Source organism: Malaclemys terrapin, chromosome 12 (assembly GCF_027887155.1).
Source record: "Malaclemys terrapin pileata isolate rMalTer1 chromosome 12, rMalTer1.hap1, whole genome shotgun sequence".
Lineage (NCBI taxonomy): Eukaryota > Metazoa > Chordata > Testudines > Emydidae > Malaclemys > Malaclemys terrapin.
Genome location: NC_071516.1, coordinates 41,074,167 through 41,086,938, shown reverse-complemented (window position 1 = coordinate 41,086,938; position 12,772 = coordinate 41,074,167). Strand labels below are relative to the sequence as shown.

Genomic DNA, 12,772 nt, shown 5'->3' with positions numbered 1-12,772 from the left:
CCAAACACAAACGCTGGATTGAAGGTCACTCCTGCCTCGTAGCCATGGGAGCAGTTTGCCGCGCCTGTGGACTGGCGATTCGGGAGCTATGCATCTCTACAAGGAGGCAGAGGACATTGGGCCTAATCCTGAGGACAAAATCTTGGATGAGGAGGTGGAGTTGGAGGACATTGTGGAGCATACAGCAGGGTCATGTAGTGGCACAGCAAGTCAGAAACTCTTCTGCACTCCGGAGGAGTCTAGCCAGTACCAGCAGTCCATTTCTGGCATGCATAATGCAGGAGAGGAGAGTCCTGGTGAGTGATCTTTTTTGGTTGAAGCTGCTTGGTTATAAGAGATAGAGCTGTGATTTGTTCTGTGTATTCTAGAAGTGGATGAAGGGATGGAAATGTACAGGACTAACTGTGTTTGAGGATGCTCCACAGTCCACTGTTCATCCAAGCAGTGCAGAGGAACAGTGTGTTCATGTACACAGAGATTTCCTGGGAAATCTCCAGAGAGATGTCAAGGAAACTTTCCTGGAGGTACTCACCAATCCTCTGCTGAAGGTTCCTTGGCAGAGCTACTGTGTTCCTTTCCCCATTGGAAATGGAAGAAATGGAAAGGTAGGAGAGAAAGGAGAGTGAGGAGTGCATTCTGAAGTCCCATGAGTGGATGATAAAAGTCATGAAATAGCAAACTGAAATGTTGAAGTCCCTAATCATGATGTGGTCAGAACAGATGCATGTTCAACCCCACATCCTGTAACTGATACAGAACTGTTTTCCAGTCCCTCTCCAAACTCCTCCCACACATTTCTTGCAACTTCCAAGAACATCTCAGTGTCCCGTTCACTCCACCCCTTTGGACAGCTTCCAAAATGAAAGCTGGACTTATGCACAGCTCTGAGATCTTACACTGCCCTTTGCTGATAGAAGGCTGGGTCCTTTATTGGCCCACAGCTGGGCAGAAATCACAGTATTAGTGCCAGTAAAAACCTGAACTCAGTTTTTCTTCAGTGCAAAGCTATTTATTTGAAAGCATCACAGACAGTCAGCAAGAAGGTTATACAATGCTACTTCCTAATAAGCCTCAATTCCCAAAGCATAAACCCTCAGTAACTATGCTGGCCCTACACAGTATCCTGATTGGCACACAAAGCAGGAAGAGCTACCCAGTCCTAGATGAAGGCTGCTGTTTCTTCTCTTCCTCTCAATATTTTGGTCTGTTAAGTGTCCCCCGGAGCATGGTGTTGCCTACTCTTAAACTCTTGGGCTCAAAGTCCCCCAAAATCCCTCAGAGCAGGGTGTTGGCTACCCTGGGTCCTTTACCTTATGGCATCACAGGCCTCTTCAGAGGTTAATTGGGGTGACAGCTGAGCATATGATACTTATGCCCCCTTTCTTGAAGGAGTCACATGTCCCCAAAATATGCCACATTGGAATTACATAACTTGTTTTTCTGATTAATATTTTTTTTGGAAGGGACAACATGGACAGACTGAAGGCCAGCTGACATTTAATCTCTCATCAATCATCCACTCATCAGTCAATCACCTTTTGGGGTCAGCTTTTGTGGTTGTGTGGTTTTACAGGGTTAGTTGACCCAGGTCAGTCAGTCAAAGTTTTCCATCTATGTGTTTTCTGCATGATTTGTTTGGAGAACATGACTGACCATGACCAAAATCCTTCCACATCAGCACAAATACACACAGAGCCCCTGGTTAAACATTCAAAGTGAATAGTTGTGTCAGTGTTCAAGTGCAATGGCAGCACTTTCAGTAAATTTCCATATAGCCTGTCTGATGCCCTGCTCCCAGAATCCTCCAGCAAGTCTAGAATTACCAAGCTTTACCAGACTCATGTCACCCAGAGTAATTCATAATAATTCAGCACTATCCCAACAACTGATATCTCCCTTTCCACCAAGTCTTTTGTGTGTGTTAATTGGTGTTTAATAAATAAATACTCTCTGAAAGATAACTAATCTTTATTTGTGTCCATCACATACTGATTGCTGCTGGTAGTAAAACATGCATGCAGTTTAATCGTTTGCTTGCTATAAATCCTGCTTATGAATCATCACAAGTTTTAGGCAAAATAAGAAGAGAAATTAATGAAGCATGGCTGATTGCTGTATAGAAATACACATTACAGGTGCTCATTATCAAAATGTTGACTCAAAGTCTCCCTGATTCAAATTGCCCACTGTTCTGCTCCTCTAATAACCTTGGTATCATCAGCCAGGCAATCTGCTCAGCACTCCACCCCAGGAGAAACTTTTCACACTTAACCTCACAAAGATTATGGACTGTGAAGAAGACTGCTATGACCTTGAGAATGTTTTCCGCATTTAGATCTAACCTGTCATAAAGACAGCACCAGCGCGCTTTTAATCTGCCAAATGTACATTCCACGGTCATTCTGTATCTACTCAGCCTATTGTTGAAGTGTTCCTTGCTGCTTCCAGGTTTCCTGTGTAAGGCTTCATGAACCATGGGAGTGAGGGGTATGCTGGATGTCCCAGGATCATTAAGGCATTTCAACATCTCTTACTAGACTCTTGGGGTCTGAAAAGAAAGTACCTGCTTTCAGCTTTCTGTATATGCCAGTGTTCCAGAAGATGCCTGCATCATGCACCTTCCTGGAGCACCCCACGTTGATGTCAGTGAAATGCCCACGGTGATGTACAAGTGCCTGCAATACCACAGAGAAGTACTCCATTCTACTGATTTCCTCCATTGCAAGATGGTCCGGGGCCAAAATTGGAATATTCATTCCATCTATCACCCTGCCACAGTTAGGGAATCCAATTTCTGCGAAGCCATCCACTATTTCACACACATTGCAAAAAGTCATGGTCCTCTGTAGCAGAATGTGATCAATGGCCCTGCATATTTACACAGCCCCCACAGTCGACTTCCTGACTCCAAACTGATTTGTGACCAACCAGTAGCATTCTGGAGTTGCCAGCTTCCACGCTGCGATGGCCACATGCTTCTCCACTGAGAGGGCTGCTCTCATTTTCGTGTCCTTGTGCTGCAGGGCTGGGATGAGCTTTGAACACAGTTCCAGGAAGGTGGTTTTCCGCATCCAAAAATTCAGCAGCCACTCATAATCCCAGACTTGCATAATGATGCAATCCCACCACTCAGTGTTTGTTTCCCGAGCCCAAAAGTGATGGTCCACCATGTGCAGCTGCTCCTTGAATGTTAAAAATAATCTAGTGTTGTTTCTTTCCATGGCACACAGCAGGTCAGGCAACTCAGAGTCCTGTTCTGATTGTGAGCTTGTGATATACTGCATGACTACCCGTGATTTGTTAATAATAGTTACTACAACAGTAGAGAGCAGTGCGGGAGCCATCCTTTCACACAGAGATGCAGGCACAGAGAAAACAGGGAGCACTGAAAAATGCCACCAAAACCCGGTTGGAAGACTATGGAATGCTGGGACAGAAAATAGTGCATCATGGGATGTTGAGATCACACCCATGATGCGCTGCCATGCACTTTGCCTTTCCACAAGTCCTAGCTGTAGAAGGTGGTGAGCAGCATATGGGATAGCTACCCACAATGCACTGCTCTCAGTGTCGATGCTAGAGCAACAAGTGTGGACACACTCTGCTGACACAGGTAGCGTATTGTGAATATGCACTAATTATGGTGCTTTTTGATAATCAGAATAACTTTTGTTGACAAAACTCTATAGTGTAGACATGGCCTCAGGGCAGTGAAATTTTCCCACCTCTGAGTGTTGTCACTAGGTCAATCTAAGTTTTAGGTCTAGACCAGACCTTTGTTTCCCAAGTGCAAAGAGTTGGAAAATAGTAAGAAAGGGAGGGAAAGTGAGGGATGCCTAGGGAAGAGGGAGACTTTCATTTTTTAAAGTAACTAGAGCTGTTCAAGTATTTTCTGTAGAAAATATTTTAAAAAACTGAAAAACAAAAAATACAGTTTCTGCAAAATCAAAGTTTTCCACATAAAATTGCCAAAAAGTTATTTCTTTCTAGAAATCTGAAGCATAATATTTTTTCTGAGTTGAGATGGCCTGAATCAAAATGTTTCAATATGTTAAACTGAATAGAATCTTTTAATTTTGAGTAGAGAGAATTGAAAAACTTGCCCAAGAACACCCAGCAGGCTAGTGGCAGGGCTTGGAATAAAAGGCCAGAGGTGCTGAATCACAGTCTAGTGAAGTGTTAATTAAGGATTTCATGGCAACAATTTCACTCTTTCCCTTTACCTTTATAGATCTTTTATATGGAAAACCTTTGTTCGTAGGGCACCTGAGATGGTATTAAAGAAGATCTTGGCTGTTGTTTTTGGGAAGGAAAGAGAAAACATTAGTTTCAATGGTCTTAAGCTGTTGTTATTGTTGGAAACTCATCCTGAAACAAAACAAACACACATCAAAAGACACATAGGAAAACAGCAAGAAAAGAAAAGTCAGTTGCCACCTTTTGGTCTGATCAGCTACTCTGAGATTAGTTCAACTTGTGCCAGGGCCAGGCTGCTTAAGAGGTTGCTTTTAGCTGACATTCTGGTCACAGGACTACAGCGCCGTCGCAAAGGTTGGGTCTGTTATGGGGGCTAAGTCAGACTCTTCCTAGACAAGTCATAAATGGAAAGAGGCAAGAAAGAGAATAAACAAAGCAGGGGAGGAAAATGAGACATGGGGGAGGGGATGACAGCAGTACTCCTAGGCTCATATTCTTGGTGTTGTTTGGGATTTAGCCAAAGCCAATGGAGTGGGGGTGATATAATTTGTTTTCTTCTGTCAGGCCAGTTTTGGGTAGGATGCCTTTCAGGATATGGGCAAAATTTTGAAAGGTGTCATGGTGGATCGAGGGACTCAGGAGTTGGTGGAGATGGCTGCCACGATGGAAACATTATCTCCTTCCAGTCCCCTCTGATCACATTGAGTGACCCCCAGATAAATAATATTCCAGAAGGTGCGGCAGCCTCCTCCCATCAACATTCAGCAATAATTTTGGTGATTTCAACTGGAAACATTTCCATCCATTTTTAGACTCTTTCAAGCTCATTTCCCGGACAAGCAGTAAATTTACCAGGAGCGTTGGAGACCACTTAGTACAATTCCTTTCACATAAACAAGCCAGTTCGTTCCAGTTTGGCTGAATTTCATAAACATTTTTTTTTAAACAGGAAGAGTTTAACTTTTGTTCCTTGCAAAATGTATAGTACAGGAAATACAACAAGACCTTGGTCACTGATTTTAATGGAGTTATGGTAATTTATGCCACTGGAAATCTAGTCCTTCTAACAAAGTTTTCCCCTTATTTGGTGGATTCTCCCTCAATGGCAATTTTAAAATCCACATAGGATGTTTTTTTTTAAAGATCTTCTGTAGTTTAAAGAAAAAAATAATTTGGGGGAAGCCATATAACCTATGGCAGGCATGCAGTCAGAGCAGATGACCACAATAGACCTTCTTATGTGAGTTCCCTGACCACTGGCCTATGGGATAGGCTCATGTTGGGCTCCTGTTGAAACTGTTCCACTGTGAATACATATTTTTAAGAAATTCACTACAGCAGAGAGACAGGATCCTAGTTCTGCCACATCCTAGGGGCATGTTCTAACCACTAGGCTCCAAACTCATTCTCATATTTGCTTTCTCTCTCTCTCTCTCTCTCTCCAGCCCAATGACTCTTGAAGTGTTTATCAAAAATGGAACAGATTCCACAGGAGACACTGAAGGAGACCTTTCAACAGACTATCCCTATGCTCATAACACTCACCCGAATGGTGGCAGATTCCTGGTCACATCCCCTAAGGTAGAGGAAAGACATGAATCATGATCACCCCCCTCCCAGGGGAGTGCCTTCACCACAGAGCTAAAAGTTATGAGGGAGCGCCTCTCCTCTGGCTTCTTGCAAGAAACACCTCCAAGAGAAGGCCCACAGTGGAGAATCTCAAGCAGAGGTAGATGTCTCCTTCTAGTCTGGGTTCAGGTGCCAAAGACCCAAGAGGGGTGTGGCTTAGCACACCATCTTCTCTTCGTTATTTCCCATTGGTGAGTTTAGATGGGGTGCCACCTAGCCTGCTGTCTTTTGTGGATCCCATTGTTAGGCATTTATCTCCCCACTCATTGCATAGGGCACCTGAGTGCCTGACTCAGGCTTTGTGCAGCTCAGTGATTTTCTAGGTGCCCATAAGTTAGGGATGATAATGCTCAGTGTTACAACACCAAAGTCTCTTTGTGAATCTAGCCCTTAGTGTAAATGGGAATCAGGAGCATTAATCTAGAATTCCCTACCCCTTTATACCACTAGTATCATTTCACCATCCACTTTGCTTTCCTTATTTCATTCTCTTCTCACTTCCAGTAGTTTGTATCTGAAATAACTTCAAAGCAATCAATGGAGCCAATTCTCCAACATCTTTTATCTCGTGTTGGCGACCACACCTGAGCTGCTCTGGTTTGAAGCTGCTGTAGGTGAGAGGAGAATCACGGTAACTTTGCACTAAATTAAATGGTTACACACAATGTAAGCCATCAGTGATTCATACTCATTGAATGATGAGGAAGTTAGTTTCAAAATTGTCCATCCATTATCATATCTGTGCTCATGCTAACCCTGGTAACATCTGCATGAAACATTGCCCAGCCCTTAGCTACTCTAATTCAGCATAGCTCTGTTGTGGAAAAATTCACCCACACATCATTTTTGAATCAAAGACTAAGCCTGAGGCCTGTTTATTGAATACACACCAACGCGTTGGGGGTAGCAGTTATGGAACTGCTCCCCCGAAGCAAAGCATACAGGAGCTTTTAAAGCTTAAAACCACAAACAAATTACACATATTTGAGTAATAATTACCTTATTTGGAATACATTACAAAATCAATACTGATCAAGAGTTAGGGTCTTTCTGGTACTTTCCAGCACCCTTTTGCAACCTTGCCTTGTATGGGTGTAGTTGAGTTAGGGTCTTCTCGGTACTTTCCAGTACTCTGTTGCAACCTTGCAACCTTGCCTGTTATGGGGTGCAGTTACACAACTGTACTTTCCATGGGGTACAATTACAATGGAGTAGTTACACAAGTGGTGTAGGGGAAGACATGAGTTACATTTATTATTGGTTCACCCTTATAGGTTAATTTATTGCTTCACACAACTGATTATTATATTTCAAAAGCAGTACACACATATTGCAAATTATTCTTGTTTCAGGGGCTTTCCATTGCCTACCCTCTGCCCCCCTTTTGTGTCTTAACCTCTTTTCTCCCTTGACCACCACTGTCAGGGAGCAAAACCTTTAGCTTAGCTCAGGCTTTGGGCCTGTTAGCTGCAAAGCAGGCCTAGATCAAGCAAGCAAAAGCCTAGACCATTAAGGCCAGCTCAGTTTTCTTCCACAGCTCCAATGAAATCAATGGAGTTATGAGATTTGCACCAGTTGAGGATCATGCTCATTTGGGAGTGGTCAATCTGGGAATGTCCAGTGAGTCAGTGGTTGGAGACTCCAGGGGGATTCTTGGAGGGCTTCAGGCCTGGGGTGTGCCTCTTGCAAACCTGTAGAGGAACAGTGGAGCCTGTATAGGCAAAGAGGGGAAGGTCTGTGTCACCTCTGGATGGTGGAGTCAGGGAGCTACACTCAGCAGGCACTGACAAGGCTTTCTCGTACTAAGGGTGGTGGGGGTGGGGTAGCAAGGTGTCTGATAACCTGAAATATCCTCAGGGAGAGTCACAGCCTTATAGCAAGTGAGGCAGAAGAACTCTATCTTCTCCTGCTTCATCAATTGCTCCAGGGCTAAAGCACCCAGATGCTTTGAGTGGACAGCAGTATGTATGCCCCTAGGTGGCTATGGGACTTTTTTTGCAACAACATAGGTGCTGAGAGAGTTTGTGGGCCCATCAATTTTCAGCAGCAGTTGAGTGGGTTCTTTTTTTTTTTTTTTTGAATACCTGTGATGCCTTGTTCTGGGATTTAGGCACTCAAAGTGTCAGTTAGGTGCCTAAATCCCTTTGTGAATACACATTAAGGTTATTTTATAACAGTCCAGTCATATGAAGGCACCTCACCATGAGTCTAAGGGATTGCCTTCACATGTAGTGCTACAGTGGTGCAGCTTCACCCTTCTCCTGTCAATGTAGGTAATCCATCTCCCCAAGAGGTGTTAGCTATGTTGATGGGAGAAGCTCTCCCATCCACACAGTGCTGTCTACACTGGCAGTTATCTTGGTATAACTATGTTGCTCATGGTTGTGGATTTTTATAGGTCTGTACTGTAGACATGGCCTAAATAGAACTTACTCCAATTTTAAAGCCCCTTTCCACTGCTAGAGTGATGTAAATTTCTGTCAGTGTCAATGAGAATTAGTCTCAATAGATCCATTTAGCAGAGTGGTAGATTCATAGATTCACACATTATAATGCTAGAAAGGTCCTTTGTGATAATCTAATCTCAGTTTCTGAATAACAAAGGCCAGAGGCCTCCCCTGAATTAACTTCTGTTTGAATTGCAGAAGATCTTTTAGAAGAAATCATCCAATTAGGATTTAAAAATTGCCCATTAGGGAGAATCCAGGGTAAATTGACATAAAATAGAGCATTAGATCTACATTGGTGTAAATTGGCATAGCTCCATAAACAGGTCCTGTTGGTCAGAGGCATGTATGGTAAGATTTTCAAGGATTGTCATGCAAAGAAGCCCAGAGAGTCAAGAAATGGGTGGAAATGTTCACAGCTGAAATCACCTAAATGATGGGTGAATGTTGAATGCCAAACCTTCTGGAATATCAAGTATCTGGGGGGTGACTCCATGGGATCAGAGGGTGATGGGTGGACTGGAAAGAGAGAGCTTTACCATTCTGGTTGCCCACTCCACCAAATGCTGAGATACTAGATTCACCATGACACCATTACACCTTCTGTGTCTAGATTCTGAAAGGTGTTCTGTCAAAACTGGCCAGACAGAGGGAATCAACTGACATCACCCATACACCCTCCACTTGTTCACCTACATCCCAAATAACACTGGGAATACAAGCTGTGGGTTCCTGCTGTCACTTCCTCCCACAACTCTCATTTTCCTTCCCTGCTTTGTTTTATGGTTCCCTCCAATGCCTTTTCCACTCTTTAACTCAGAACAATTCATCCAGTTCTGGGAGAACACTTCAACCAGTTATCTGGGATCCAGAAACTCAGTTCCACTCCAGCTCGTCACTCAAGTTGCTTTATCATGCATGTAATAGCTCTATGCCCATCGTAGCCAGGACCAGATGCAGGGGTTTAGGTACAGGAAGATATCGCAAATCCTATTCATGCCACACACTTCAAAGTTTATATACATCTTTGCCAGCTATTAACGTATATACTTCTTGAATCTACTTCAATGACACATCCTAGAGATCATGTAAGGACCAATAGCTTTTGTTTACACCTTATCTACAGTTCAATGTTATCTGTTCAGGGTATTCCCACTGACATCAACTTGCTCAAAAACACTGTTTCCTTGACAATAACCACTCCTCCCCCATAAATGGAGGATTTCCATATAAAACACTCTATATGGCTAGAAGGAAAGGGAATCACGGTAATTGTTGACATGATATCCTTACTTAATACTTTATTTATGAAAAAATACCAGAGCTGTTTTTTTGTATGTTTCTTTTTCTAGCACTTTAATAAAAGTTCAAAAAGTTATTAAAGATGGAGGTTCTAAGATAAGTCAGTGGCAATAACTGGACATGAAACCCCTGACCTCAGTGAACGATTTATTGTGAACATAGTAACATAAGAACGGCCATATTGGGTCAGACCAAAGGTCCATCAAGCCCAGTATCCTGTCCTCTGACAGTGGTCAATGGCAGGTGCCCCAAAGGGAATGAACAGACAGGTTATCATCAAGTGATCCATGCTCTGTCTCCCAATCCCAGCTTTTGGCAAACAGAGGCTAGGGACAATATTCCTGCCCATCCTGGCTAATAGCCATTGATGGACCTATCTTCCATGATTCTATCTAGCTCCCTTTTGAACCCCCTTATAGTATTGGCCTTCACAACACCCTCTGGCAAGGAGTTCCAGAGATTGACAGTGTGTTGCGTGAAAAAATACTTTCTTGTGTTTCTTTTAAATCTGCTACCTATTAATTTCATTCAGTGCCCCCTTGTTCTTGTATTATGAGAAGGAGTAAAAAACACTTCCTTATTTACTTTCTCTATATCAATCATAATTTTATAGACCTCTATTATATCCCCCCTTAGTTGCCTCTTTTCCAAGCTGAAAAATCCCAGTTTTATTAATCTCTCCTCATATGGAAGCTGTTTTATACCCCTAATCATTTGTGTTGCCCTTTTCTGAACCTTTTCCAATTCCAATATATCTTTTTTGAGATGGGGAGACCACATCTGCATGCAGTATTTAAGGTGTGGGCATACAATGTATTTATATAGAGGCAATATGATATTTTCTGTCTTATTATCTGTCCCTTTCTTGATGATTCCCAACATTCTGTTTGCTTTTTTGACTGCCGCTGCACATTGAGTGGATGTTTTCAGAGAACTATCCACTCAATTGTGCTAACAGAAAACAACAGTTTCATTCATATGTAGTTGGGATTGAGACATTCTGTTATCAACAAAAGAGACCTTTTGAAAAACCCAAATTTCTCCTGCTAAAAGTGTATTTTTACAGTTATATAAAAATGTAACTTAACAAAAATAGTTCTATTATAATATCTGACCCAATGCCATGACGCATGACAATGACAGCTCCAGATCTTAACAGATATATTTTTGAAATGTTTGTGGTTTTAATGTCTCAAAATAAATTAGAAAACAGAGAAAATAAATGGTATTTTTTATCATAATTACTAATTTAGGATGAAATATAGTATTCTGATTCAATGAGACTGCATGCAAAATATTTTTATACACAATGGGCAGACTTTTATAGCTATTTAAGAGCCTAATATGATTTTCAGAAGCATCTGGGCAACTAACACCCAATGAAACCATTGAGTTTTATGTTTTATGAAAATCACACTTGATACCTAAATACCTGGAAAATTCTCATACCAATGAGCCTTGGGACAGCTAGTGTGATTCAACTTAGCTCCACTGATGATAATGTGGCCCAAAGGCCATCTAGAGTATATCAGGCATTGCCCCACTGCAGTCAATGCAACTCCTTCCCAGCGGATGTAAATAATTCTCATTCCACTGAAGTGAATAGGCCATAGTACAAATGTATGTCTATTGAAGTCCATAGTTATCCAACAGGTTTCAGAGGGGTAGCCGTGTCAGTCTGTATCAGCAAAAACAATGAGGAGTCCTTGTGGCACCTTAGAAACTAACAAATTTATTTGGACATAAGCTTTCGTGGGCTAAAACCCACTTATTCAGATGCATGGAGTGAAAAATACAGTAAGCAGTATATATATACAGCACATGAATATATATATATACTGTTAGTTATGCAACAGTTTACACTGCCTGTGGACCTGTCCTAGAAAGGACAAGACATATGAGAATCATGTTCACTCTTGTAAAAATTACGATTTTATGGCAAAAGGAGAGATTTTCCTGAAGGCCATTTTGATGTCCCTATTGCGCAGACTGTAGATCAGAGGGTTCAGGATGGGAGTCACTAGAGTGTACATTATGGCCACCAACTTGTCCTTATCCAGTGAATAACTAGAGGTTGGCCGGATGTAGGTGTAGATGATGGAGGAATAGAACAAGGTGACCACAAGCAAGTGGGAAGAACAGGTAGAGAAGGCTCTCTGCTTCCCTTTGGAGCTCCGGATTTTCAGGATAGTGATGATGATGAAGCTATAGGACACTGTGGTCAGCATGAAGTTTCCCATGGCCAGGAAGATGTCTGCCAAGATCATCATAACTTGGTTGAGGTAGATGGAGCTGCAGGACAGTGCCAGCACTGGTGGGATCTCACAGAAGAAATGCTGAATGAGGTTTGGCCCGCAAAAATCCAAGCGCAGCATGATCAATGTGTTCACCACTGAATTGACAACACCAACAGCCCAGACCCCGATGGCTAAACTGATGCAAATTCTCTTGGTCATGAGGTTGACATAGCGCAAGGGGTGGCAGATGGCTACATACCTGTCATATGACATGATAGTGAGAAGCATAAGCTCTATACCCCCTGACAAAGTGAAGGCAAAGACCTGGGCCATGCAGCCATCAAAGGAGATGGTTTTCTTCTCCTGCATCAGGTTTTTCATCATCTTGGGCAGAACTGAAGAACTGCACATAATGTCGAGGGTGGCCAAATTGGCAATGAAGAAGTACATGGGGGTGTGGAGAGGTGGGTGTAGGACAATAGCCACAATGATCAGGGAATTGCCCATGACGACAGCTGTATAAAGGCAGAGGAATAGTCCAAAGAACAGCCCCTGATGGTGAGGATGGTCAAAGAGCCCCTGCATGATGAACTCGGTCACCCTGGTGTGATTACTGGGTTCCATTGTTTCAGAGTTCCTTCTGTGGGAACAAAGATTAAAGTTTCTATCTGGTATTTCTTCAGAAACTACAGCATTTTGGCAATTGAAGCATCTAGACAGACCAACAGTGAAATGGAGAGAGTGAGAGAACTTGTGATACTCTTCACAATTCATATAACATATTAATATACTGAGCTACATTAAAATATGTTAGCACAATAATCTGAGCTACTGAATCTCCATTCTCCCAGCATTTGACTAAAGAAGGAGAAAAATAACATTCTTGATGTTCTCAGGCAGAGGTGCATGAAGTCATTTGGACTGTTTAAATAAACTGCTGGAGAGGAGATTTCACAATAT

The 12,772-nt window shown here is 42.4% G+C and overlaps 1 protein-coding gene across 1 annotated transcript; it reads right to left on the bottom strand.

Moving 5' to 3' along the window:
• Window positions 1-11,500: 11,500 nt before the first annotated feature.
• LOC128846920 (olfactory receptor 13A1-like) lies at window positions 11,501-12,436 on the bottom strand. Its single transcript, XM_054046191.1, has one exon. The coding sequence runs from the start codon at window positions 12,434-12,436 to the stop codon at window positions 11,501-11,503; it is 936 nt and encodes a 311-aa protein (XP_053902166.1).
• Window positions 12,437-12,772: the final 336 nt, after the last annotated feature.